The sequence below is a fragment of the Monodon monoceros genome, unplaced genomic scaffold (genome assembly GCF_005190385.1).
Source record: "Monodon monoceros isolate NGI ecotype Baffin Bay Population unplaced genomic scaffold, NGI_Narwhal_1 Super_Scaffold_4, whole genome shotgun sequence".
Classification (NCBI taxonomy): domain Eukaryota; kingdom Metazoa; phylum Chordata; class Mammalia; order Artiodactyla; family Monodontidae; genus Monodon; species Monodon monoceros.
The window spans coordinates 36,117,021-36,142,603 of NW_021703781.1; the positions used below are offsets into that span (position 1 = coordinate 36,117,021).

At 43.4% G+C, this 25,583-nt stretch overlaps 1 protein-coding gene across 1 annotated transcript in view; it reads right to left on the reverse strand.

Moving 5' to 3' along the window:
• Positions 1–2,962: 2,962 nt before the first annotated feature.
• The window catches only part of VSTM4 (V-set and transmembrane domain containing 4), an 86,197-nt gene continuing 63,576 nt past the window's right edge, over positions 2,963–25,583 (reverse strand). Inside the window, exon 8 of the mRNA XM_029200918.1 lies at positions 2,963–4,346. Coding sequence (XP_029056751.1) covers positions 4,221–4,346 — 126 coding nt within the window. The 3' untranslated portion in view covers positions 2,963–4,220. The remainder of the gene's footprint in view (positions 4,347–25,583) is intronic.

Below are 25,583 nucleotides of genomic sequence, written 5' to 3' on the forward strand. Positions count from 1 at the left end.
CTGAAGGCAGATCCTTCCTCCAAAACATGAAGTCCTTCTTTGTTTTCCAACCCAGCGAATAGCTTCTATCTGGTGTATGGGGTGGGGGTGGGGTGTGTTATGCTGGGTTGGGGGGAAGGTCAACATTCCCAGCAAGTGGCTGCCTCATCTTATAACAGGCTCCCTCCTGCCCAGGGATACTGGAAAGACAGCATGTTCTATGTGGAAGCCAGCCTAAACTTCAGGGCCAGCCAACACAAAAAGGCTCCCTCCAAGGTCCACATGACAGGGCTCGCCCTGTCAAGTCTCTACCCTGTGCCCTTCCCCTGTTGCCACCAGCATGGCTCAGTACTGCCAGGGTCCCTACTCCAAAACTGAGAGTCCCTCTCTTAGGAGAGCATCAGGCCTGAACCCTGATGGTCCCTCTCCATGGAGAAGGGCGTCTTCGGAGCCCTGTGAGGGCCCCACTGAGTGAGAAACAGAGGGCAGCAGGAGCTCGTGGCTGCCAGTTCAGCTGCTGGATGTGACGGAAGTGGGCTCCTTGGGCGGTACCCTCAGTAAAATTCTTTGCTTCCTGGGCTGGGAAACAGCTTTGATGCATACTGTATTAGTCAGAATTCTCTCCACTGCAATCTGACTAGCTTGAGCCAAACCAGGATTTAGATAGTAGGAGAAGTGGGTGGTTTATTGAATCGAAAGAAGATCTAAAGGAAAAGAAGAGTCTGGGGGATCTTAGGGGCTGGGAGCTGGGATTCCGTGCTCCCAGGACCCTGTCCTCCCTGCTGCTTTCTCAGCATCTCCTTCATTCGCCAAGCCTTCTCCACTTGGCAGGAGACGTCACTGTAGGTGGTTCTGATAGGCGGCATCCCAGCTTAGCTGCCCAAGGGAAAGATGCTTTCTTTTTCCTAAGAATTCTGATCCGCCTAGACCCCGGCCTCATGCACGCTTTGGCCTATTTTTTTGTGGCCTGGGGCATGAGTCCCATTCTTGGCCCAGCCTAGGTTGTAGTCATGCGTATCAGGGGCTGAGTGATGAACAAGGCCATGAGTAGTCCCTAAAAGCATCAACTGGTTTAGCGTTCTTATCCCAAGTGAGTCTTTGGGCACATCAGTGTGTGGGATGATGACTATGCACTAAAAAATATGAAGTGCCCCATGTCATTTTCACACCAACAAATTTGAGGGGGAGGGTTAGGCTTGGCTTTTTCTTCTATGCCCTGTGAGTTAACAGAGACATGATGATTTAATGAAGAGGTGATCTTAAAGAAATCCCAGCCCTGTCCTCCTAGCACAGCTGCTTTAGTTCAGGGCCTGGGGCTTTGACTTGGCAAGACGGTTGCATTCGGGCAATACCCCTTTCCCTCTCCTTTCCTCCTGTGAGGATTCTGCCATGCATGGCCTAGGCCGAAATCCACCACCAAATCTGAGTATGTGCACTCTGCCTGCAAGTACCACTGCATTCCATTCTGCGCAATGGGTTCTTTGTTCTAACTTTATTTAAATGCACAGGCCATTTTCCATGTTGAAAACAGCTTGTCTATAGTTGTTCCCACAGATGCTTTATGGCAAAACAAATTGAAGAACTTTTCCTAATTTCTATTTGAATGATGTGTATTCCTTTACTTATCTTCAGAAATGTCAATACAGACTTAGTGGTGTACTTGATAGAAAACAAATAAGTAGACCCATTTTTAAGTTTATTATGACAATAATATCAAGGTTTATCATCCCGAAGAAGCGTCAGGTGCAAATCATCCATTGCTCCCAGTTCTGAGCAGAGCTTGGACAGTTTGCTTCTAAAAATAATAGTGGGACAAGCTCTGCTTAGATGTTGTCAAGAGCTTCCATGATTCCCTTGGGAAGCATTTTCAGTAGACAGTGATGGTCTTGCCGCTTCCTTTTATACCCTATGTCAGCAGGTCTCCCACTCACGCACCTCAGTGTGGATTTATGCAGCTATGACCAGAGTTTAGGAGAGTCTGAATTGAATCACTGAATAGCAATGACTTGTTGGACTTAACCTACAGTTACCAGCTCTTCCAAGCTTGTGCTCTTCCATATGTGATGGCACGGAGCTCCCACTGAATTTAAGGGGGTGGGTTTGGGGGTGACTGAAGTTCAGCTCTGCAGAGGCCTGGAGATCTCCTACTCCATGGCCCTCTCCCCACCATCGCCTCTTCACACACCCCAACTCTCCACTCCCAACTGGCACTCCCAGGGCCCCACCTGTCCAAATAGGTCCTTGTGCAAATTAGGGAATCATCCTCCTTCCCCAAAACACCATATAACCATGTTCTGCTGGAAGACTGCCATGATAAAAATATGATAGGATGCCTAGGATAATTATGATATGAATGGTGTACTAACCTTATATCCTCCTGTCCTAAAGAGATGCTCTGGGAAGTTCCTCCTCAAAAACTGCGCAGTTTATTCACTACCTTGGAAATCTGGCAGAGAGGGAGGGAATGAGATGCAGGTACAGGCTAGAGAGAATGACTTCCTCTTTGTAAAGTCAGGTTATTTTTGCTTCTGGAAAATCATTACCTGCTCCCGATTGGTCCCTTTCCAGTAAGCTATCATGGGTCTTTGGGAAAGTTACTGTAGAGCTAAGTTTACGGACAAATATTTACTTTTTAAAGTTATTGCAATGAAAGCCTTAAATAGTAGAGACATTTTCATTTTGAAAATATGGACTGGTTTTAGCATGTATGTTAATGTACTTGTGTAGTGTATGTTAGTGTACTTGTGTAGTGTATGTTAGTGTACTTGTGTAGTATATGTTAGTGTACTTGTGTAGTGTATGTTAGTGTACTTGTGTAGCTATTTATAGTGTCCAGAATCTTCCAATAGTCATTATCCCATTACAAGAATTCTATGAGAGGTTAACTCACCTTTGTATAAACATAGAGTCTGAGACAATTAGGGGATGAGAAACTCAACCAAGTTCACATGGCTGTACAGAGGGGCACAACTCACACTCAAGGTTGTGTTTAAAATATATAATTTACCATATATACATGGTCCATTACAAAGCCAAACAACTTCTGTAGTGTGCACTAGAAATCCACCCAGACCACACTCACACATCAAGAAGTGTGTCCTTAACAACACAGCTGATAGGATGACTCTGTACCAGAACGGATCCGCCTTCAGTGAGATCCTGGATGTCATATAGGCCCACAGAGCCACTTCCCCATGGATCTATTTGCCATATGCATCACTGCCTCCCAGCCAAGCTAATTAGAATTCACATGCAAAGTTGAGTCGGGCAAGGCACTTTATAACAGAAGCGTGTTCAGGACACAGTTTTCCAGCCCTGCTTATACTTCCTATTCTCCTACCATTGGGGAACCAGGCAAAAGACTATGCTCTCACACGAGTGGACATTCAATTAGAGTTGGTAACCTCGGCACACTTCCAAGAGGTCCCCTTCTTCCATCTGTCAATCGATGGCAAACCCCCGGCTCCTTTGGAAAAGGGTGAGTGAGAACTTCTTGGAGAATATAAGTCTCTATACCAGGATAAGCCCCCCCTGCCAAAGGGGTGGAAGCCCTTCAGAATGAAATATGTTCTACTTGTCCAGTGGCCGTGGGTGATAGTGGGTAGAGAAACGGGCACTGGGGTATCTAGATAGTTCACTGTCAGCTTAGATGTCAGACTGCCTCACAGTCTGTCTCTCTGCCCTTGAATCACCAGAGCCAGAGCATCTATTTAAAACAAGAGATGCTATCTTGAGTGACCGCTTGCAATAAGCACTTTGCACCGCTCTGGGTGCCCTGGCAATGTTATCCGATCCTTTGAAAACCAATTAGTACATATCTACCATCTCACACTTGGGCCTATAATGGCATTTCCTCTAGCTATATATTATGAGCTTGATATCACAGATACAGGAAGGGTAGAAGATTAAAATTCAGATTAAAAATTATAAAACCCAGAGAAACAAGAAGAAACATGAAGGGGTTTGGCTCAGCAGAAAATCTCCTTGGATGGTCTCAGAATCAAGAGTCCTCACCGCTCAGCACTCAGACCCAGAAAATCTTGTTCTGGGAGATTTGTCCAAGGGCTGCAGCCCCTGCTCTTTTGCAGAGAGGAGCCTTGTACCTCTCTGAAGGCACCTGGGATGCCGTTGGAATGGGGCTCCCACCACACAGAAGGCACAAGTGAAAATACAAAAATAAGGACTTTGTATCCAAGGTTTCATAAATAACTGGGGTGGCGGATATTAAATACGATGCAGAGTTACAGTTTGTTCTCCTCAAAGAGGATCTGGGCATAGACGGTGCTGGTGGGAATGCCTTTGGCAGCCTGGTGGGGCTTGATCAGCTCCAGCTCAGCATAGGTCAAGTTCTCTTCGGCAATCTTTGGCTATAAGACAAAACACAACACAATTTGAGCTGACTGCCGGGAGTTCAACATCACACATACATTCATCAGGCATGTATTTTCATAGCACTTTGGGGATTCAAAGGGAAACAAATGGACAAAAAATTTAAAAGGAAATGTAAAACCTAAATAACATAAGATAGATCTTGTTATCTTATACAGAACACTATGTCTTGCAAAAAACACTATGATTTATTTTTAAGTTGTCACAGAATACTAACAAAAAATTGATTAAACATGAGGCCACAAAGTAAACTTTAATTCTGAAAAGTAAAAATAATGTAACTACAGTCTCTCATCAAAAGGATAAACTAGAGGTAGAGACAGAAACAAAAAGTCCCCAAAACTGACAACAAAACTAGAATGCTACCATCTAGAAAATATAAGTGACTTAACCTGTATAAAACTGACATTTCTGCATATCTTGAAAATAATGATGAAGATATTACATGCCAGAACCTAAAGAATGTAGTACTCAGAGAAAAATCATAACCTTAAATATCTATATTAAACAACATGAATTAAGTGGACCAAGCATCCAACTGAAGTCAGTAAAAAAAAGGAACAAAATAAAGAAAAGCAGAAGGAAGAATGAAAAAAATAAACACTAGACTGTATAAGTCAGAAAATAGAAAACAGTAGAATAAACAAAAATACCCAAAAGCTTGTGCTTGAAAAACACCAATGAAACAAACAAAAAAATTAATCAAGATAAAAAGGGAAAAAGCAAAAATGAATCAAATAGGAAATGAGAAAGGAGGTATAATAAAATGAAAGAAGTTTTAAAACTTCAACTTTGTTCAACATATTGCAAAAACCTTGAAATACAGGATAAAATGAGTACTAGTCCAGAAAAATATAAATTATGAACATTAACTCCAGAAAATGTCAATGTACTAACTACCATCAAAAATAAAGAATGAAAAGAAAGGACCAGAGGAAGGAAGGCCAGAAGGCACGCAAGACAATATTGCCAAAAGCACCAGGCACAGGCAGTTTGATAAGAGAATTTCTAAGAGAGATTCCCTTAAGGAACAGACAATTCCAATATAATTAAACTGATCCAGAGCATTACAGAAAAGGAAAAACTTCACATATTTTAGAACAATTTCATGTATTAGTATAAATTAGCATAAATCAGATTTACTCAGAGACTATGAAAAGGCACACTAAAGATAGATAATCATGTTCAAGTTGACTTTTTTCCAGGAATGCAAAGATGGTTCAATATTAGAAAAATCTATTAATATAATTCACAGTAGTAACAGAGAGAAAAACCATATGGTTATCTCTATAGATGCTGGAGAGGCATTTAATAAAAATTTTAAAATTTTTGTTAAAAATAATTCTTGATGGGCTTCCCTGGTGGCGCAGTGGTTGAGAGTCCGCCTGCCGATGCAGGGGACACGGGTTCGTGCCCTGGTCCGGGAGGATCCCACATGCCACGGAGCGGCTGGGCCCGTGAGCCATGGCCGCTGAGCCTGCGCGTCCAGAGCCTGTGCTCCGCAACGGGAGAGACCACAACAGTGAGAGGCACGCGTACCGAAAAAAAAAAAAAAAATTCTTGATAATGTAGTCATAGATTTTTTTCTTACCATGATTAAGAAACATTATTAAAATAAAGAATAATTGGTGATCCAACTTCAGTCATATTAAAAATAAAGCTGCTATAATTAAAACACTGTGGTATCAACAAATGAATAGACCTCCGTGGGACTGATGAAAACATTCAGTAATTAACCCAAATATTATTTTTCAATAAACGGTGTTGGGATACTCGGGTAGCCATTTGAAAAAAATCATATCCTTTATGTCATTCTTTACATTAGATAAATTCCAGATGAATTAAAATTTTAATATGGAAACTGAGCTCATAAAAGTGTTAGAAGAATACGTGTGGGGAAATTTTCAAAAAAATAATCTCAGCATATGGAAGGTGTTTCAAAGTCTAACACAAAATCCAGGAGCAACAGAAAAATGATATGTAAATTTTCATGCTGTATATTGCAGAATATTCTCTAAATAAAGTCAAAGGACAATTGAAAACATGAGCAAAATATTTGCAACTCATATGAAAGGGCCTTACAATTTAACAAAGATAATGGCCAACAGTCCATTAGAAAATTAAGCAAAGAACAAGAGACAGGACCAGAGAGTGCACAGGAAGAGAAACACAAAGACTCTTACACATATTGTGACTCAACCTCTCTCAAAATAAGACAAGAGAGATTTAAAATCACTTAGACATCAGTTTTTGTCTTTCAAGTTGACAAACTAAAAGTTTTCCAAAAGAAACAGAAAGAAACAGGTCCTCTTGTATATTGTTGGTGGAAGTGTTTATTGGTACAAGCAAAAAACTGCAAACACTTCAGTGGACATCAATAGGAGCCTGATGCATTCATAATGGAGCATCCGGTACAGTCTTTAAAAAGAATGATGGAGCTGTATATGTATACTGTATGTTTTCCTATCATTTGTGTAGTGTATGGGAGTATATACACATGTATATATGTTATATACTCAGAAAACCCTTGGAACTCGCCTGGAAGTCAAGAACCTGGTCTCCAAGGTTCCCTCTGGGGAAGTAAATGGGGTGGCTGGAGAGAGGCTCAACCTTTATTGTAGACATTTGTTGGTACCTTTCCAATTTTCTAGATGGTACATTATTTAAACAGCACATTAATTAATTTTAATTCACAATTAGAAAAATAAAAGCTGGTCACTAATTTATAGTCGTAAAAGACACATCACTTTCATTTAAGCAGCCCTGCTTTTGTTTTTTGGCTGCTTTGGCTGTGTTGTCATTGTTTTATTTTTATTTTGGGGGCTATACCTTGGTTAACTCACCAGAATTCAGGACAAATAAATCGTACACATTCGATTTAAGTTTCTTAAAAAGTATGCCAAAAGCAAAAAGCCTCTTTTCTTTTGAGATAAAGCATCACACTAGAGGACAGGGAGCAAGAGACAAAGAGAGAATGTAAAGAACTCCTTACGGCCAGTGCTGACTGGTCAGGGGCGACCGCTGAGCGACCTTCAAAATTGTCTGGCCCTTTTTAAATTTCAACGTTAAGGACAATTATAGGGATCAGAGCCTCCTGCTTGTCTTTTGATACCAAAAATCTTTACGTTGTTTCTTAGTCATCCATATCTTACCAGCCAACAAAAACACCATTTACATCTTGCCTTTCGGTTTAACTACATTTCACATTATAATGATTCCATTTAGAAATGCCATGTGTCCTCAAATAAGCACACAAAAGCCAACTCATGTAAATTTTAGAACCAAGATTTATGAAATCATATTGTCCAGGTGTTTTATTACATTACTTTGAAATTGCATTGTTTTCTAGTGTAGATTATCTGTTTATTCTTACTTTTTTTTTTAACTGTTTATTCTTAAGTTATTCCATTACGTTTGGATATGAAAAATAACACTAGCTTTCTCAATACAGGTCACCAGGCTGGCTTGGCTGATGTGTTGTTTTCATACATTTTTATGATGTTCCTATAGTAAACATAATTTAATAAAGCCAAAGCACACTAAATAAATAATTGCATCTAGAAAAGCAATAAAAACAAATAAAATTAGTACTTTCATAAGTGGAAAGGTACTTCAATTACTGCTACAAGCAACAACCCACCATAAAATGTGTAGAATCATTTCCCTTATGCATATTTCTGGAATATAATAATTTGATTGAAGATATGAGGCAGCACACAGGAGGCTCTGAATTGTGAAGTGTATACAGTTTCCAACAGGAGATGCATAATATTAGCCCTTGGCACCTTTAAAGAACCTATTGTTTTTCTGGCATGCATCCTTGGCTATCCCCATCAACCATGTTCTTAATTACATTTCCCAGCTTGTTTAACTAGAAATAAATTCCTAACAGCCACTGAAATGGGCAAAATGTAGACTCCTCACCAGTTTTCACCCAGCTACCTTTCTTTGCACTGACGCTTTAGTGGAAGGTTTAGGTGCATTAAGAAGTAGCTTAGAGAAAATTAATGGCGTTTTCAGTGAGACCAGGTAAGACTGTAGAACTGGTAGTAAAACTGGGAGCCAGGAGCAGAATGTAAAGGTTAAAGTGGGCAATTGCAATGAGGCAGAGGCAGGGTGAGGGGACCTGCTGCAGGGTCCCACCCGTATGTCAGGTGATGTCCGCCATCTTGCCAACACAAACCTGTTTGGATTTAAGATAAGGAATCACTCCTAATGTGTATGGCAATTCAAGAACTGGAGTACAGTGAATGTATCTCCGAAGGTGAATCAAGACATACTTCTGTTAGTTCCCTGACAGCTTCTGGCCCTCAAATGACCCTCTCTTCAAGCCCCCGTCCCGTTCCTGGTGGTGCAGGAAGTACATGGGGCATCAGCACTCAAGAAGACCAAATTTAATACTCTTGAACTGGCTTTTCACAAACACACCTGCAGCAGCTCTCGATTGCACTGGAAAACACAAAGGAAACTGTGGAAGGTACGGCTTCCAGGCCTCAGACATGAGCTTTACACTTAGATCTGCTGTTGCTGTGTTCCCGGAAACAGAAGGGGGCTGGGGACCAATAGCTGGAAGTTCTGGTAGGGTCCTTTAGAAGAGGCTCCAGAACTTTCTAAACATGTGAGAAGCAATAGTGCCATTTCCTCTTTCCCAGGACTGTTTGGTTTTACTTTCTTTTCCCTTTCACCCAGCCTGAAGAGACTCCTGGTCCATTTCTCTTTCTACTCCTCCAACAGAGGCCTGGTATTTGTGTCAACTGCTTGGAGTCTCGTAGGTTCTAAACCCCTTTGTTTTATGTGCCTTTAATCTCACTTTTCATACATTTCCTCCTAGTCATGAAGAATCCACTCCCTAGTCTGGAATGGGATTCTATGAGCAAGGGGGGGTGGAGGTTCGGAGGTAGACACGTGTCACTGCACCCAAGGAAGGTGAGAATAAAAGGAAATTCTCCCAGTTCAGTGAAAGTGTTCACGGCAAGGAGGTGAGGAGACAGGCCGTCACCCGGTGGCTGCCTGCAGAGCGTGGGTGCAGGAGGAATTGGGTCAAATGCCAGCTGTGGGACCTTGGGCCAGTTCCATCACTGGCACTCAAGGACCTACCTTGCCGATGTAAATGAAGATTTAAATGAGATGATGTATGGAATGATTCTGGCACCACTGGGCCTACCCCATAGAAGACGCTAAACGCGTGCCTGTTGAATGAATAAATGTTCTGGTGTCATCATTTTTCTCTAGAGTGTCAGCTCAAATATCCATCTGTGTACCTTCTGAGATCTTCATGAGTTACCAACAACTATGTGAACTAAGTAGTCCTGGATATCTTCTGACACATAAGGAAGAGATTCTAGAAAATTATTTGTTATGGGCTGAATTGTGTCCCTGCAAAATTCATATGTTGAAGCCCTTACCTGCAATACCCCAGAATGTGACTATATCTGGAATCAGGGTTTTTAAAGAGGTAATTCAGGTAAAATGAGGTCATTAGAGCGGGCCCTAATCCGAGATGACTTGTGTCCTTATAAGAAGAGGACATTAGGACTCATATACATATAGAGAGAAGACCATGTAAAGACACAGGGAGAAGATGGCCATTTATCAGTCAAGGCAAGAGGTCTCAGAAGAAACTAGCCCTGCAGACAACTTGATCTCAGACTTCTAGCCTCCAGAACTGTGAGAAATATTTGTTTAAGCCACCCAATCTATGGTACTTTGTCTGACAGCTGAGCAGACCGATAGATTAGTCAGGATGGTGAGACAGAAGAGAAGAGAAGAGGGAATGGGCTGCCTTAGTGGGAGAGGACTGGGGTGGGTGCATGTAATAAGTCACTGCATTTTATGTCAACATGGGAGGAGAGCCATCCTCTCCCCCTATTCGGTGAGGAACAACATTGGAATAAAGAGGCTCTAGGACTCTCTCATATGGCACAACTCCCACCCCCCAAGACACACACACACACACCTCCCACCCCCGCAGTCCTGCCCCCCACGGCGTAGCTGGACCTTGGGCTGCAACAGACCTAGCTGCATTGCTGGGCCATATACCTATTAGCTTTTAGGAAACATGGGATGGGGATGCTGGCATTTATATCCTGCTAAGAAGGGCCCTTGGCTCCAGCCACGAGAAGGAGGCTACTGCAGGCAGCAACCGAGGCCCAGGCACGGCTGCCTCCATGTGAATAATGGGTTGCAAGACAGTCTTGCCCTCTGAACTGAATCCAGGGCACAGACAGAGCCCACGCTTACCCTCATCTTTACAACTGAGCAAACAGAGCTCTGAGCGTGGAGCAGTCAGCTTTATCGAATCAGGTTGCTTTTGCCCGAATCCCCGTGCACCCACCTGCCCCTCCCCAGCTCTCCCTGAAGCCACTGCTTTTGTTGCCATTTCTCATGCAGCTGATATAAGGAGAAGCAAACCTCAGGAAAAGACTTGGACGAGGTTTAGCAAGTGTTGAGTAGAAGACAGATTGAAATCCCACAGAAAAGGGCTCCTTGATCCAGGGAAGTGATAATACATCTGTGCGCTCAGACCTTCTTGGGCAAGGTGTCTTGTCTCTTCCCAGTGAAACATAAATGGAATTAATTTTGAGACTTGTGGCAAAAAGAATGGAAACCAGGTTCCACATGCTCAAGATGTGGAGCCTCTTGGTCTCAGGAAACCAAGGCCCTGAGGTTTAGGTTAACTGAGGGTTGAAATTCACTCCATGCTCAGCTTTCCCAAGAGGGTGCAGGGCTGTTCCAACAGCGCTGGGGAGCCCTTCTGCAATGTGTGTTCAGAAGGGGCACTCTTCTATAACCTACATGAAAGCGCCATATGCACTAGCGGTGGCCCTAGCCTGTGCCCAGACATCTTGTTGTAACAGACAAATAAATGACAATGTTTCAAAATAAAATGAAATACATAAAATAAACCATGATTTTGGAAATTCCTACTCCCAGGGCTAAGTGGAAGTGGCCAGATGGTGTGGGGCAGTGACCTGTGATCTCCGGTAGCTCTCAGCAATCATGGCAGCCTGGAGTCTGCTGCCTCTGGTACGGAGAAAGAGGACCCAGCCCACTGTGGGTGTAGGATTGGGTGGGGCTCAGGATATGGGTGTCAACACGAGCCAGAAGCAGGCCTAGATTTATTCTTTCACAGTACCTTCCTCTCGGATCTTTCTGGTGTGTTGTTTGGAATATCAAAGAAGTTCTTTAGCAATACGTGTTGTAGGTTGCAAGCCCCCAAGGGAAGGCACTGATATACTTTGGACATCCTGCCACTGCTAAGAGTGCCAAGGCTTATGCTCTAGATGCAAACTATCCCACGTGACTTGCTTTCAATCTTCCTCCCAGGTTCCCCTCCTGTAACGTCCCAAGCAGGCGAGGGGAGCTCAGGTTTCAATTTATGCTGGATCCCTCGGCATGGAATTCCGTCTCCCCTCACACACAAGGTGGACCCCTCCTTCTTCAAAACCCAACCAAGCCCTCGGTGAGGCCTCCCGGACACTATCTTTGGCCACATCTTCCTCCATACCACTGCCCAACCTTGTGAGGTCTTCTGAGATTGCAGTGGGATCCACCATGACATATTCCGCCCCCCCCCTCTAATAATAGTAATCATCAAACTGATCACTGGCCAAAGAACGAAGAGATTTTATAATAAATTCTTGTTTATTTATTTACATAAATAAATATTTAAACCTTTCTAAGCATGCTCCTGAGCTATGTTCTCCAACACAGGCAACACCCCATAACCCCCCAGCCCACAGGTTCACGCACGCACCGTGCACCCCCAGCCCTAGGATTACAGATCTGCTCACACCTCTCACTATGCCTTCCAGGGACACCAAGGAGATTTTTATTTCACTTTTTAATTGAATTTTCTTAAAAGACATGCAGTAAAAGTGACTTTTTAGGGGGATCGTTGTATGCATCTGAACACAAGTACAGGTTTCTGGGCCCAGGACACAGGACGGTCCCATCACATGCCCTCACGCTTTCCTCTGAGGTCATGTCCTCCCTCCAACCTGACCATGGGGGGCAACCTGATCTGTGTTCTGTCACTATGGTTTTCTCTCTTAGAGAATGTCATATGAAAGGCATCATACGGTATGTAACCTTGTGGGATCAGCTTTTTTTCTCTCAGCATAATTCCCTCACATTTCATCCAAGTTGCTGCATGTATCAACAGTTTGCTCCTTTCGATTGTAAGGAGTATTCCATGGTGTGTCACATGCCACACTTTGCTTATACATTCACCTGCCGAAGAACATTTGGGTCGTTTTAAGTTTTTGGTGGTTATGAATCGAGTTGCTATAAATATTCTTTGCAGGCTTGTGTGTCATGTGTCATTACTCCAGGGTAAACACCCAGGAATGGGGTTGCTGGGTTGCATGAAAAGTACGTTGAACTTCAAAAGAAACTGCCATACTATCTGTCCAAAGCGTCTACACCATTCTTCCCTCCCTCCAGCAATATCTGAGTTTTAATTGCTCTGCATACAGGATGGCACTTGGTGTTGCCCGTATTTTTTACTTTAGCCATTCGAGTAGGTGCTAGTGATCCAGTAATTACTATTTCACTGTCCCCGAGGGACTCACCAATTCTAGACTTGAACTCAAGTTCTCACTGACGGCCACTGAGCCAGATTAAATTCCCACACAGCACGACATCCCTTCAGAAGAACTGGGAAAGGATTATCACACAGACCAGTTTTCTGATGCAGTGATGGAATCTTCTGGACTCCAGCCATAACAAAGTGAGTATGCAAGTTTCAAAGTCTGAAGCACCATGTCTCCCATCCCCTATCCTTCTGTTCTGCCAGTGAGGAGACGCTGCTACAGCAGACGACGGCCTCCAGGCTGCATCTCCCACTTCTCATTTAAGCCCCACTTACCCCCAGTTTTAGGGTGATGATTATGGGACATATATCTATGGGGAAGGATTTACTGGATAAAACTAGCACCAGAAAAGTCGACCCCCAAAAGGCAGAAGTTGTGTAACTCTTGGGAACACACCTTACTTCGAGCTCCTAACTGGAAGTTTCTTGAGTGTTTTCATTTTGTAGGTGTGTTTCTGGGATTCAAGCCAAGAATGAACTTTCCTACTAGGACAGAGAGAGATTTAACATTCTATGCAGACTCCTGCGAAACAACACTTTTTCACAGAGATCACAGTTGGACGTGCGAGTTGAATTAAATTGCAGGAATAAAAGAAAAATGCAATTGCAGCCACTGCAAGTTCTCCAATGTCAGAAGTTCAATTGGGTAATACCATTACCGCAGCAACAGATCAATAACTAGGACATGGGATGTTTATGCTAACGTCACCTTAGAGTTTAAAAATGTGATTGCAGTTCTACTGAGTTGCACGATCAGGAATCTATTTACCCAAGAGAGAATTACATATTACCCATATTATCAAGGGCAGACTTCCTCTTCCCCCTTTGAGATAAGTGCTCATTTTTTATTCAACAGAGGAGTAACTGCTAAAACAAACTCTCGCCTCCCAATATCCGTACACATGCAACTATGGCCACTGGGGTGAGGGATGCTGTGCATTCAGTGAAGCTCTATCTGATGGAGGGCCCTCAATGGATACCTGTAGGTCCCAACTCAGGAAAGAAAACTCTGTTGTGGTCCTTATATGTCCTGTAAGAATCAACATGCCTTGGAAAGGAACTTGACTTAATTTTGAGTTCCAAAGGCCTGCTGACTGTTTATGTTTATATGTTTATTTATATTTAAACATATTATAGAAAGAAAAAGTAGAGTTCCCTGGTATGCACGTTAAATTAAAGAATCAAACTGAACAAACGAGACACCTTTCCAAGACAGAGATGTTAAACTGTGGTATGAAGGACACAATCCAGAAGTGACTTTGGGAGGCGACAGAGGATGGGGGTTGAGAAGTGGTCCTTCCGAGACAGAACTCAGGAAATGTCAACTAATCTTCACCAACTCAGTCAATCCTCACATACCAGCCCTGAGGTATGCGAGGTGGAGCCAACGGCCATGCCCACTTTACAGAGGGGCAAACAGGCTTTAAAAGGCAGGTACATCACTCACAGTCCTGCAGCCATTGCTGGATGGGGTCTGGACTCAGAGCCAGGCAGGCCTGCCCAGAATCCACCCTCTGCTCATGGGCAGTGCCCCACACTTAAAAGTACAGGGCCAGCCGCAGTGACTAAGGCTCTGGTGTGGACGCCTGGTACCCAGGTGAGCCAACCAGGCAGACAGCAGACCTTGAAATCCCAAGGGGGAAAAGAGTAACCTTCCAAAGACAAGGGGAAAGCTTCACTGGCACAAATCTCAGGAGAGTGTGTTTTCAGAACAGGTCTGTACTGCTCAGTGGGCAGGTGAGCTCCAGCTAAAGGGGAAGTGGGGCAAGGAGAGCTGCCCCATGCTCATCAGAGGCCTGGCTTGGTGTGGAGGGACAGAGTACTTGAGGGTGTGGCTCCAAGAGCAGACACGTGGTGCTGACACTGATGAGAGGATGATGAAGGAGGAGGGAATCCCTTCAGGTGATCACTTGTCTCGCTCCACAGTCTCACCCACAAAGGTCTCTTAACCTCCAAGGACGGAGCAAGCGTGCCTCTTACCAGCATGGGATGGAAGTGACAAGGGTGCAGGCTCTGCTTTGGCCAGGCTGCGTGTGAGGTGGCAACAGACTCTTGATTAGAGGTGCCCATTGAACAGGTAGAAATATGAAGCCAAGTGTCAATGGGGTAGGACTGGAAAATCCAGGGGAATTTTCCGAGGTACCCGCTGGAGCCACATGCCAGGTCTGCTCTCACTGTCTCCTTGGGGCTGAGGTCAGTGATCCAATGGGACCTCTCCCTCAGAGCTGGGAGCTGGAATCCAGCTGCGTTCTCACATCCAGCAGGCAGCTGTGACTGCTGACTTAGATGCAGCTTGACAATCTGAGCCAGGACCCAGAGATCAGGACCCTTCGGTGCTGTGCACGGAGATAGAGGCACTCTCTGAGGCCCACTTCCTTTGTTGTTTCAGCCATCTATGAGCCTTGCAATTATATCTGCCTACCTCACACCCAGCTTCCCTTCCACACGGTTACTCGGTGACTAATGGTCAATAACCCAGTGTTCTCTAGGACTTTGGAAGGCTTAGAAAGGCTCTGTAACTCAGCAGAGAAGCCTTGGATGGAGATGAAGATTTTAAAGTCTTATCCAGGCGTGTTGGCACCTTGGGTTGGATGAAGTCATTCGGAAATCATGAGCTGAGCAAATTCACATCATGCTCCTGAATCTGGAGAATTCAAAGGCTGTTTAGCAAAGTGCATTACCAGAATGAATTTGACATGACGGGAAGTCACATGCCCCTGGCTAATTGCTCTGAGGACAGACAGAAGTGACCAGCTTTAGAAAGTGCTGAAGCTTTGCACTGAAAGGCCTGAGGCATTACAAGTCATCAGACAGATGGATATCTCTAGATTTCACCAACATATGTTTTGGAAGCTAAAATGTGATTATAGATAACGCTCTTGGGGAGGGTCCTGATACATGAAACTTTTCACAGTGGCACAGTGAGAGCTCCATGATCTAATACAGTCACATATTTTCTCTTCCCCGTGGACCACAGATGTATGTTTTCCCAGCTGCCTTCCAAAATTACTTTTCCTGGCAGTATTATTCAAGAGAATGCTTATGCTTCGAAAAAGAAAGTGTTTGGTTACCTACAACATAGGAGTCCACTCTGAGAGTCTTCAATCTTGAACACTCTTGAGCTTCTAATCAGCTGCAATCTTTAACACTTTTCTAGATTCATCAGATTGGGCAAGGGTCTGTCTAGGGGTACTTAAGAGCATGGACTCTCGGAGACTGAAAGACTGCTATTTACTGGCTGTGTGACCTTAGGTAAGTTACTTAACCACTCTGTGCCTCTGTTTCCTCATCAGAGGCACAGGATTCATAAAGTGGGATTAATAATAGTACCTATCCCATGGGGTTATTTTGAGGATTAAATGCATTAATATATGTAATGTACTTAGAAAATTGCGTGGTAGCTCAACAGTAAATGCTACACAAGGGCTCAACTATGACTACAAAACGAACAAGTGTTGCTTTAACAATTTCCCTTTGAAATATTTAGAGGCAGAGAACTGAAGATATTCAGAGGTCATTTGGAAAACATCATGTACCAGATGCTGCTGGATGCCACTGGACCTCAGAAACCAAGGCAAAGAAATGGGAGGCTTGGGCTCAATAGCTAGCAAGCGACAGAGCCAGCGCAAGAGCTGGCCTATAACCACACCACTCAGGTCCATGCGAGTGGTGACTTTGTCAAACTTATCCATTGCTGCACCCAGTGGTGTGCAGGGAAATTGCTGAGCAACTGGCCCTCCAAGAAGAAAACTCTCTTTTGTAGCATTTGCTGATTTACATGTGTAAACCCTCCCGCAATGGCTGATTTCAAGATGCCGAAGAGATCTGTTTTGTCTAGTGGATAGGAGTGGGCTGGGGCACGCCATTGTTTATAACTTAGCTCCTAGGAAGATACCTGACCCAGGTGCTACCTGGCACACAGGAGTTACTCAATGCTCATTTTTAAATGAATGAGTGAATGAATGAATAAGACAAAATGAAAGAAAACCAGTCTGACACTCATTAAAAACTGTTCTGTGGATATCCTTGGTCCCAGGAATGTAGGGAGGGGATGCTCTCAGAAATCATGGGCAGAACCATGGGACTCATTTCTCTTTCAGCCTATCTAGGGTTTCCATGAGGACAGTCTACTGAGAAGTAGGATGCCTGGGTTCTACTACTTGGAATCATATAAAATTTGCATATGGCTTTCAACCATATGGTTTTAAAGATAGATGATAGATAGATATAGATAGATAGATGATAGATAGATAGATAGATAGATAGATAGATAGATAGATAGATAGAAAGATATTCTACACTGGGGAGGGTATGAGGAAATGTTCACTCTCATCCTTTGTTGGTGGGAGAATAAAATAAGAAAATACTTTTGGAAGGTAACTGGGCAGAATCTATCAAAATTGAAAATGCAGATATACTTTCCCATCGTAATCCCATTTCTAAAAACCTCTCCTATAGAAACACCATTAAGCAAATTTGTATTTGAAAGGATGTTCACTAGAGCATTGATCCAAAGAGTTAGAAATTAGAGTTGGGACTGATTAAAGAAACAATGATGCCATAACACTTTGCAGTCATGAGAAGAATGGGGTAGATCTATATGTACTGATATAGAAATAAGAGCCTGATATATTGTTAATGAGAAGACAATTCAACGTGTGAATATTTTGTTTAGGATTGTTTTTAGGGCACACACAGAAATGGATTTGTCATAATCCGTGGACAGGACCTACAATGACTGTGGGTCAACTGTATATACGCTTTGGGAATATACACATATATATGGATTTAAGTTTATATGTACATAGAAAAATACTTAGAAGAATATAAGCCAATCTCCTAACAGAAGCCACCTATTAGGAGGCCCAAGGAAGAATTTTACTTTCTGTTTTAACAAATAGAGATCCTGAATTGCCAGCCTTACTCCTGCACCCCACGCAGTATTACCATTACAGCTTTCATCAGGAAAACCCATCCAGTAAAGTCAGGACAGAAAACACCCTCGACCCAGTGGCCTAGGACCTTACTGAGTGCTTTTGATGAAAGGCAGCAGACCCCAGAGTCCAGCGAGGAAGAAAAGGGACTGGGGGCCAAGTGCCTGGTCAGATCCAGCTCTGCCACTTCCTGGAGGGGGAGTTTGTGCTGGTCCTCCTTCCCTATGCCTCCCCTGCCTCATCTATGAGATGGACACATTACAATGCATAGGTCAGAGTCATCCCAATGTCCATGTTGGTAAACACTGGGATAGTGCCTGCATGGGCAAGTGCCGTCAAAGTGAAGTGTGTGTATCATCACCGTCATCACCATCACCACCCCCACCATCATCGCCGTCACAATCACCATCATCACCACCAGCATTATGTTCTAGACACAATGTACAGGCAAGCATTAGGAGCAAATACAAAATAGGAGGAGGTATACTAGCTTATTCGTTGGATTCATATGTAATGTGGGCAATGGGCACATATGACTGAATTCATAGTTTGTAGTCATCATCTTTTCATGCACACTGTAATCTTAATTCACAAGACTGTGTCTCATTGCATCACATGTACTTGTTGGAATTTATAAATTCAGCTTTAGGAACTTATAATAATAAATGAGAATTGAAGCTGGCTAGGGAAACAAAATCCCCTAAATGTACCATTAGTTTGTCATGAACTCAGAGTTTCACACAGAAATTTTCTTCCTGATATTCTGGATGCCTACCTTGATGCTACAGATAGGCTGATGATGTTTTTCTTTCTTTTCTTTTTTTCCAAAATGGCACTTCATTTCTAGTATTCTCTATTTGAGACTGAAAAAGTCTTTTAAAAACAACTCTGGGGCTTCCCTGGTGGCGCAGTGGTTGAGAGTCCGCCTGCCGATGCAGGGGACGCGGGTTCGTGCCCCGGTCTGGGAAGATCCCACATGCCGCGGAGCGGCTAGGCCCGTGAACCATGGCCGCTGAGCCTGCGCGTCCGGAGCCTGTGCTCCGCAACGGGAGAGGCCACAACAGTGAGAGGCCCGCGTACCGCAAAAAACAAACAAACAAACTAAAAAAAACCAAAAAAACCTGAAGTTTTAAATGAAATAGGCTTTTTTAAAAAAAATATCAAATGTGAGCACAAATGATATTGTTCCAGGAGATTACAAAAATAAAATAGAGTGAAAAAGTTAAAAAAAAAATTTCCCAGCAGTGCAATGATCCCAGCAATGAAGTGCCCAATAAAGGCAGCAAATCAGCTGAGCCGAGATGCAAAACAAGCTACCACTCTGAAGGGACATTCCCTGCAGACACACAGAGATGGCCCTGCCCCAGAGTGGGCCCAGGACCCCCGGGAGCAGGGTGGGCCTGTGCAACCAGGCAGGGTCACTCAGGGGACTGGACCTGCTGGGCTTCCAGGCCTGCCTCCAGCCTGGACCATCCTCGGGCCCAGCTCACCTCTCTGCTGCCTGTTCACCTTTGTCAGGGGGCTCCAAGGCTCCTGTCCCCATAGCACCTCGTACACTGCCTGTCAACACTGAGTGGGAGACTGCAAAATGATCCAAAGGAATCTGTGATGCAGCAAGTTGGAGGAACACAGCTCCAAGGTGGTCAATTCCGAAATCACCTCCCTCCTGAGAGCACAAAGCCACACTACCCTTCTAGAACAGGGCAAGGCAGACTCCCTCTGCATCACTTCTAGAGGATTCCTGTCATCTCCCAAAAGGGGGTTCCCAAGGAGTGCTTAAGGTGCTACCAGTCTTAAAAGACTCCTGAAAGTAACGGCTTCACCTGGCCCTTAATAACATCAGAGCCTCGACCAACCTCCACTGGCCTGTGATGAAGCTCAGAAGCATCCAGCCCCGTAGCTGTTTTTAGACAGTGCGAAGCACAGAGGGGCCTCGGCACGGACCTCGTGGCCTGCGGGGAAGTGACAGCCCTGCATCAGGGCTGAGTCTCTGCCCTTTGGGGAGGCCTGATCTCGCCTCCTTGGTGATCACATCCCACTTACGAAAGGCCCAGCCACCTGCCCTCCCCCGACTGAAGGAAGCCCATGAAACGAAATGACTTCTGTTTCCCCCACTCTCATCCCTTCCGAAGCCCGGGCATCTATTCTTCCCTCCAGTCGACATACATAACTCCCCGTGACAATAATGGGATGTGCATGTGTACCGAGGGGGGCATAGAATTTTTATCTCTGTAAAAATGGTACTAGCGTGGTACAAGCAAGGTTTTTGTTTTCTTCCCAAGGCTTTTACTTGGGGAGATATACTGTTCATGTGCTTGTGGGTTTTTCCTTCTTTTTAATTTCAAATCGAGATTATGAACATATTTTATGCAGGTTAATATATTCTTTTCATGCAAAATTTAACTGAAACCAGTGCTAGTACACTTAGCAACAACAAGAGAAATTCTTCAGCTTATTATAAACATCCTTCAAGAAACTTGAAATGCGTGTCCTCTGGAAATAATTTTGCTGGGATTTGGGTTATTATTAAAATCCTCTCAGAATTCTATCACTGGTGTCTAATGTGCCTCAAAGCCCTTTTCTGCTACTGATCAGAGAAAAACCCTTTTTGGTCTTGCAAGTACACTGTCGATAGTGAAAACTGAACTGGAAGAGGGGGCTTCTTTCCTGACACCAGGCAAACACTCAATAGGGCTGGCATCTCAGTCCTGGGCTGACCACTGGGTGCAAGGCCCACTCCTAAGACAGGTTCCCTTCAACTATGATGGAATGAACCTCATCCCTCTGTTTTAAGTGCTCTGATCTTTCAGATTCCATGAGAGGAGGCAGGCTTACTGCAGACTTTAAACTCAAGGGAATCCCAGACAAGCAGGTCTTGGTCACACATTCCCTACGTGTCAGAATTCTCTACCTGTGACTGTGAGAGGTCCTAGGAGATCATAGGACAGGGCTACACACAGCTGAGACGGGGATGAGCTACCCAGGAAAGGTTTACAGGAATGAAAGAGAGTCACAATACCCTTTAGAAGCAGATTCTCATGTTTAATTCTCTCTTTGTGGATAAATAAGAAAACCCACCATTCTCCCAAGTGGGCTGAACAGTCTCACTAAAATGTAAATACAACTGTCTCCGGAGGTGGCCGGGGATGACTCTGTCCCGCCAGCCATGACCTAACCAGAGCTGGCTACTGTTTTTTAAGTTACTTAGAGCTGCACTTCTTAAACTTTAATGTTCACCAGATTCACCTGGAACCTTACTGAATTGCAGATTCTAATTCAGTAAGTCTAGGGTGGGGCCTGAGCTTCCATGTTTCCAACAAGCTCCCAGGCAATGCCCAGGCTGCTGGTCCGTGGACCTCACGTTGAGCAGTGAGGACTTAGAGCTCCAATCTCAGATCTCTGCCCTCAATTGTTCATTCATTCCACACATAGTCTGCAGATCCCAGGTCACCCACTGGGGACAGAGTGATGGTCAGGTTGTCGATGATTTTAAAACTAATGCTAATCAAAATTTAAAACTTCTGGGCATCAAAGGACATAGCAACAAAGTGCAAAGGCAACCTACAGAATGGATGAAAATACTTGCAAATTGTATATCCAAAAGGGGTTAATATCCGGAATATATACAGAACTTCTATAAACACAACAACAAAAAACGAGCAATCTGATTTTAAAATGGGGGAAAGACTTGAATAGACATTTCTCCAAATAAGATATACAAATGGCCAACAGGCACATGAAAAGATGCTCAACATCACTAATCATTACGGAAATGCAAATCAAAACCACAATGAGATACCATCTCACACCCATTAGGCTGGCTACTATATTAAAAAACAAAACAGAAAATAACAAGTGTCGGTAAGGGTATAGAGAAACAGAACCCTTGTGCACTGTTGGTGGGAATGTAAAATCATGCAGCCACTATGGAAAAGAGTATAGCAGTTCCTCAAAAAATTAAACAGAGAACTACCATGTGATCCAGGGATTCCACTTCTAGGTACATATCCAAAATATTTGAATGCAGGGACTCAAAGAGATATTTGTACATCCATATTCATAGCAGTATTATTCATTGGCTTGTCATTTTCACCTGGAGTCTGAGGGTCTGCAGGGAGTTGGCATGTGCGGTTGAGATGAGGGAGATGGAGCCTACAAAGCACCTAGCAGAGGGGTTGGCGCACAGTAGGTGCTCAGTAAATGAGGGTTCTCGCTTTTTGCCAATGAGTCAGTGGAGGTGGCAGGCAGGTTGTTTCCTTGGGGTGAGCGTGTGTCAGTATCACTCTGGAAAGAGCGGCTGGGTGACTGAGGGGCTCTGTGGCCTGTGACCACTCCAGGAAGCATGCTTTTATGGATTTTGTGGCAAAATTACAGAATTAAACACCTAAACTGGTACCAGACCCCAAAGAAAAGATGTTGCCAAATTATTTTCTAAATTACCCACTAAGGCCTGTGTGAGTCAACAAGTAGCTATTGACTTTAGTTTCAGCTACCATCAAGACTTACTGATTTGAGAGAGAAATATTGACCAAATTGAGACCAAGGTCAATGCTGGCCTCCTGGGAAAATAAATCTTAATATTAACCAAAAACTGCAGACGCTAGGCCTGGTATTTTTGACTCTAAACTGCTGGTCAGACAGAGGTCCACTCAAAGTCAGCTCTTTACTTCACTGTGTATTGTTATAGGTGCAAACTGGTCTCCAAATCGACTCGTTTCTGGAAAATTTGATATAAAAATTTCAAGCTTTTTCATATCTTAAAAGATCAAAGGACAATTGGTACTTAAGAACTGTCATGGGTGATATTTCCATAAAACAAAGAATCCATTTTGAAGTGCAGATAAGTGCCCCAACTTACTTTCTGTGAAAATTAAGAATTTCCTATGTTGACTCTCCATCCAGAGGGGCATACCAGCTCAAACAAACAAACAAAAACTCAACCGTAAAAACTTGCAATTAAGACCAGTTATTTTTGAAAATGCTGTTGAATCTACTTTGTTTATAAGTGGCCCCAAATTGCTTAAGGCAAACTACTTTTATAGCTGTGGACTCAAAAAAGTTGTCCATTCAACGCTGCTGACACTGCCCCATCTACTGGGTCAGCAGCACTGTCTTCATGGGAGATGAAACACTACCCCCTGTGGGTTGTAGGAACTCACTTTTCTGAAACAGAGTGTTTGTGTGTCCTCACAGGCAAATCTGGGAGTGGGGGGACTTACTGTGAGATGACATGCAAAATATGTCCATGTGGTCCATGACACGCAAAATGCAAATATGATGACATGCAAAAAGTGCTTTTTCTTATATATCCCTGGGATATATCAATGGAATGTCAATAAAGAGCGGTTTCTGTTGTTACCAGGGGTAAAAGATTGGATTAGAAACGACAGGCCCTAAGCAACTTACAATGTAAGATGGGGGAAATTTACAAAGTATAATCATTCTTGAGGTTGTTGATAAATATCAGGATTAAGAATAAAAGATCTGGAAAAGATACACACATACACACACAGATGTGCAGTGATATGGACAGCTGGGAGAGAGTGAGCTCAGACTATCTGGGGAAACTGACCTCAACGGATGGGATGAAGGATGCTCCAAGGAAAGCTGATAGTTTTAGCCTTTGTGTTCAGTTGAGTTTCCCAAAGTCTACTGAATGACCAGAAATCTATTAAAATCAGCAAAAACTCCGCTGCTACATTTGAGGACAAGACAGTGTAGTCAATAGAGCAGAACTGATAAGGAATTTTTGATGATATGAACCTGATGGAATCACACTGTATGAAAAGCCCTTCAGGACCCACAACTCACTGCAGGCAAAAGGAGGCTTTCTTTGGAAAACAGAGGAAGCATCCTGTCTAGGAGAACAGCAGAAACCTGGGCACAGAATAGGAAGGTCAGGGGCAAGGCTGAGCCATGAGAGGATGTCAGAATCATGCACAGAGATCCAGGTTCCACTCTGAGACAAGGCTTCAATTAAGCTGGTTAAAACCTTACACTCTGGCTTCAGAAGGACAAAGGTTCAAGTCCTGACTGCAGCCCACAAGCTGCATGACCTTGGGTTAGTCGTCCATCTGTCACCTTACCGACTCCGAGTCTCACTGTGTCCATCTATAAAAGCACAATGACAGAACCTACTCCACAAAGCTGGGGTGCAAAATCACACATCCCCATCCTGTTGGACACTGCTCTGGTGTGGAGAACACAGCAGTGACCAGAGCAGACAACCTCCCTGCCTTCATGGACCTTGCATTCTGAGAAGAGAAAGACAGGTAATAGATACAAGTAGAAGTACGTCAGGATGCCTCTCATGGGGAGTTCCTTCAGAGGGTGGGTGGTGTTTTATATAGAGTTTCAGGAAGGCTTCTCCACCGAGTTGATATTTGAATAGAGACCCTAGGGGGTGAGTAATAAGCCACAGACATAGCCTGGGGAGGACGGTCCAGGCATATAAGACAACAAAAGCCCTACCAGAACATGCTTGGTATGTTTAAGGACTAGCAAGGAAGACAGAATGATGGGAGGGGAACGAGAAAGGGGCACTGTGGTAAAAATGACGTCAAAGAGGTCACGGGGGCTAGATCATTACAGGGCTGCGCTGTCCAATATGGTAACCAATAGCCAAATGTGACTATTAAGCTCTTGAACTGTGGTTCTGAAATGAGATGTGCAGGAAGCATAACATACACACCGGATTTTGAAGGCTGAGCAGAACAATAAGCATTAAAATATTTCATTAATAACTTTTATACTGGTTATATGTTTAAATGATAATCTTTTGATATATTGGGTTAAATAAGCCATACTATGAAAATTGGTTTCACCTGTTTGTTTTTACGTCTTTAATGTGGTTACTGGAAAATCTAAATTACATGTGGCTTGCACGATATAAGGCACTAGAGGCCACAGTAATGAGCATGGCATTTATGCTGAGCAATATGGGAAGTAAACAGAAATGCACACAAAGTGTTTAGCACATTTCCCAGAACAGAGCGGAAAATGTTTAGGAAACTAGAATTCCATTCACAGACGAACTACTCAAATGTAAAGGCAAATATATTTAGCGGGGAAGACACTGGATTCAAGAAAAAGTAATAACAGAACGAATAAAAGTTAAGTTTAAATAATTGTTTGGAATGTAGTGATGACATATAATGAAACTGGCAAGCAGCGATTATTGAAATATGAAACATAAAGTTAAATAAAAAAGAATCTGACAAAAAAGAATGACAGATAAAATTGGATCCATTCCTAAATTCCAAATGGATCAGAGAAAAACAGGCAAAAAAAAAAGGAAACCATGTAAGTATTTCACTGTAGCCATCCTGGTAGATGTGAACTGGGTTTCTGCTTCTAACCTCCATTTCCATGACACCAATGAGATTAAATACTTTTCATGTGCTGACTGGCTATCTGTATGTCTTCTCTGGTGAAGCACACGTTTAAGGCTTCTGCCTATTTTTTTCTAGTGTTGCCTTTTTCTTTTTTATTGATTTGTAAGTGTTCACAAATGCTAGGTAAGAATCCTTCACCAAATATACACGTGGCAGGTACACTCTCCCCATAGGTGGCTTCCCTTTTCAATCTTGTACTGATATCTTTCATCAGAATAGACCTTCTAAATTTTAATGTAATCCGAAGTTTTCAATCTTTTCCTTTATGGCTCATACATTACACGTCTTGTTTAA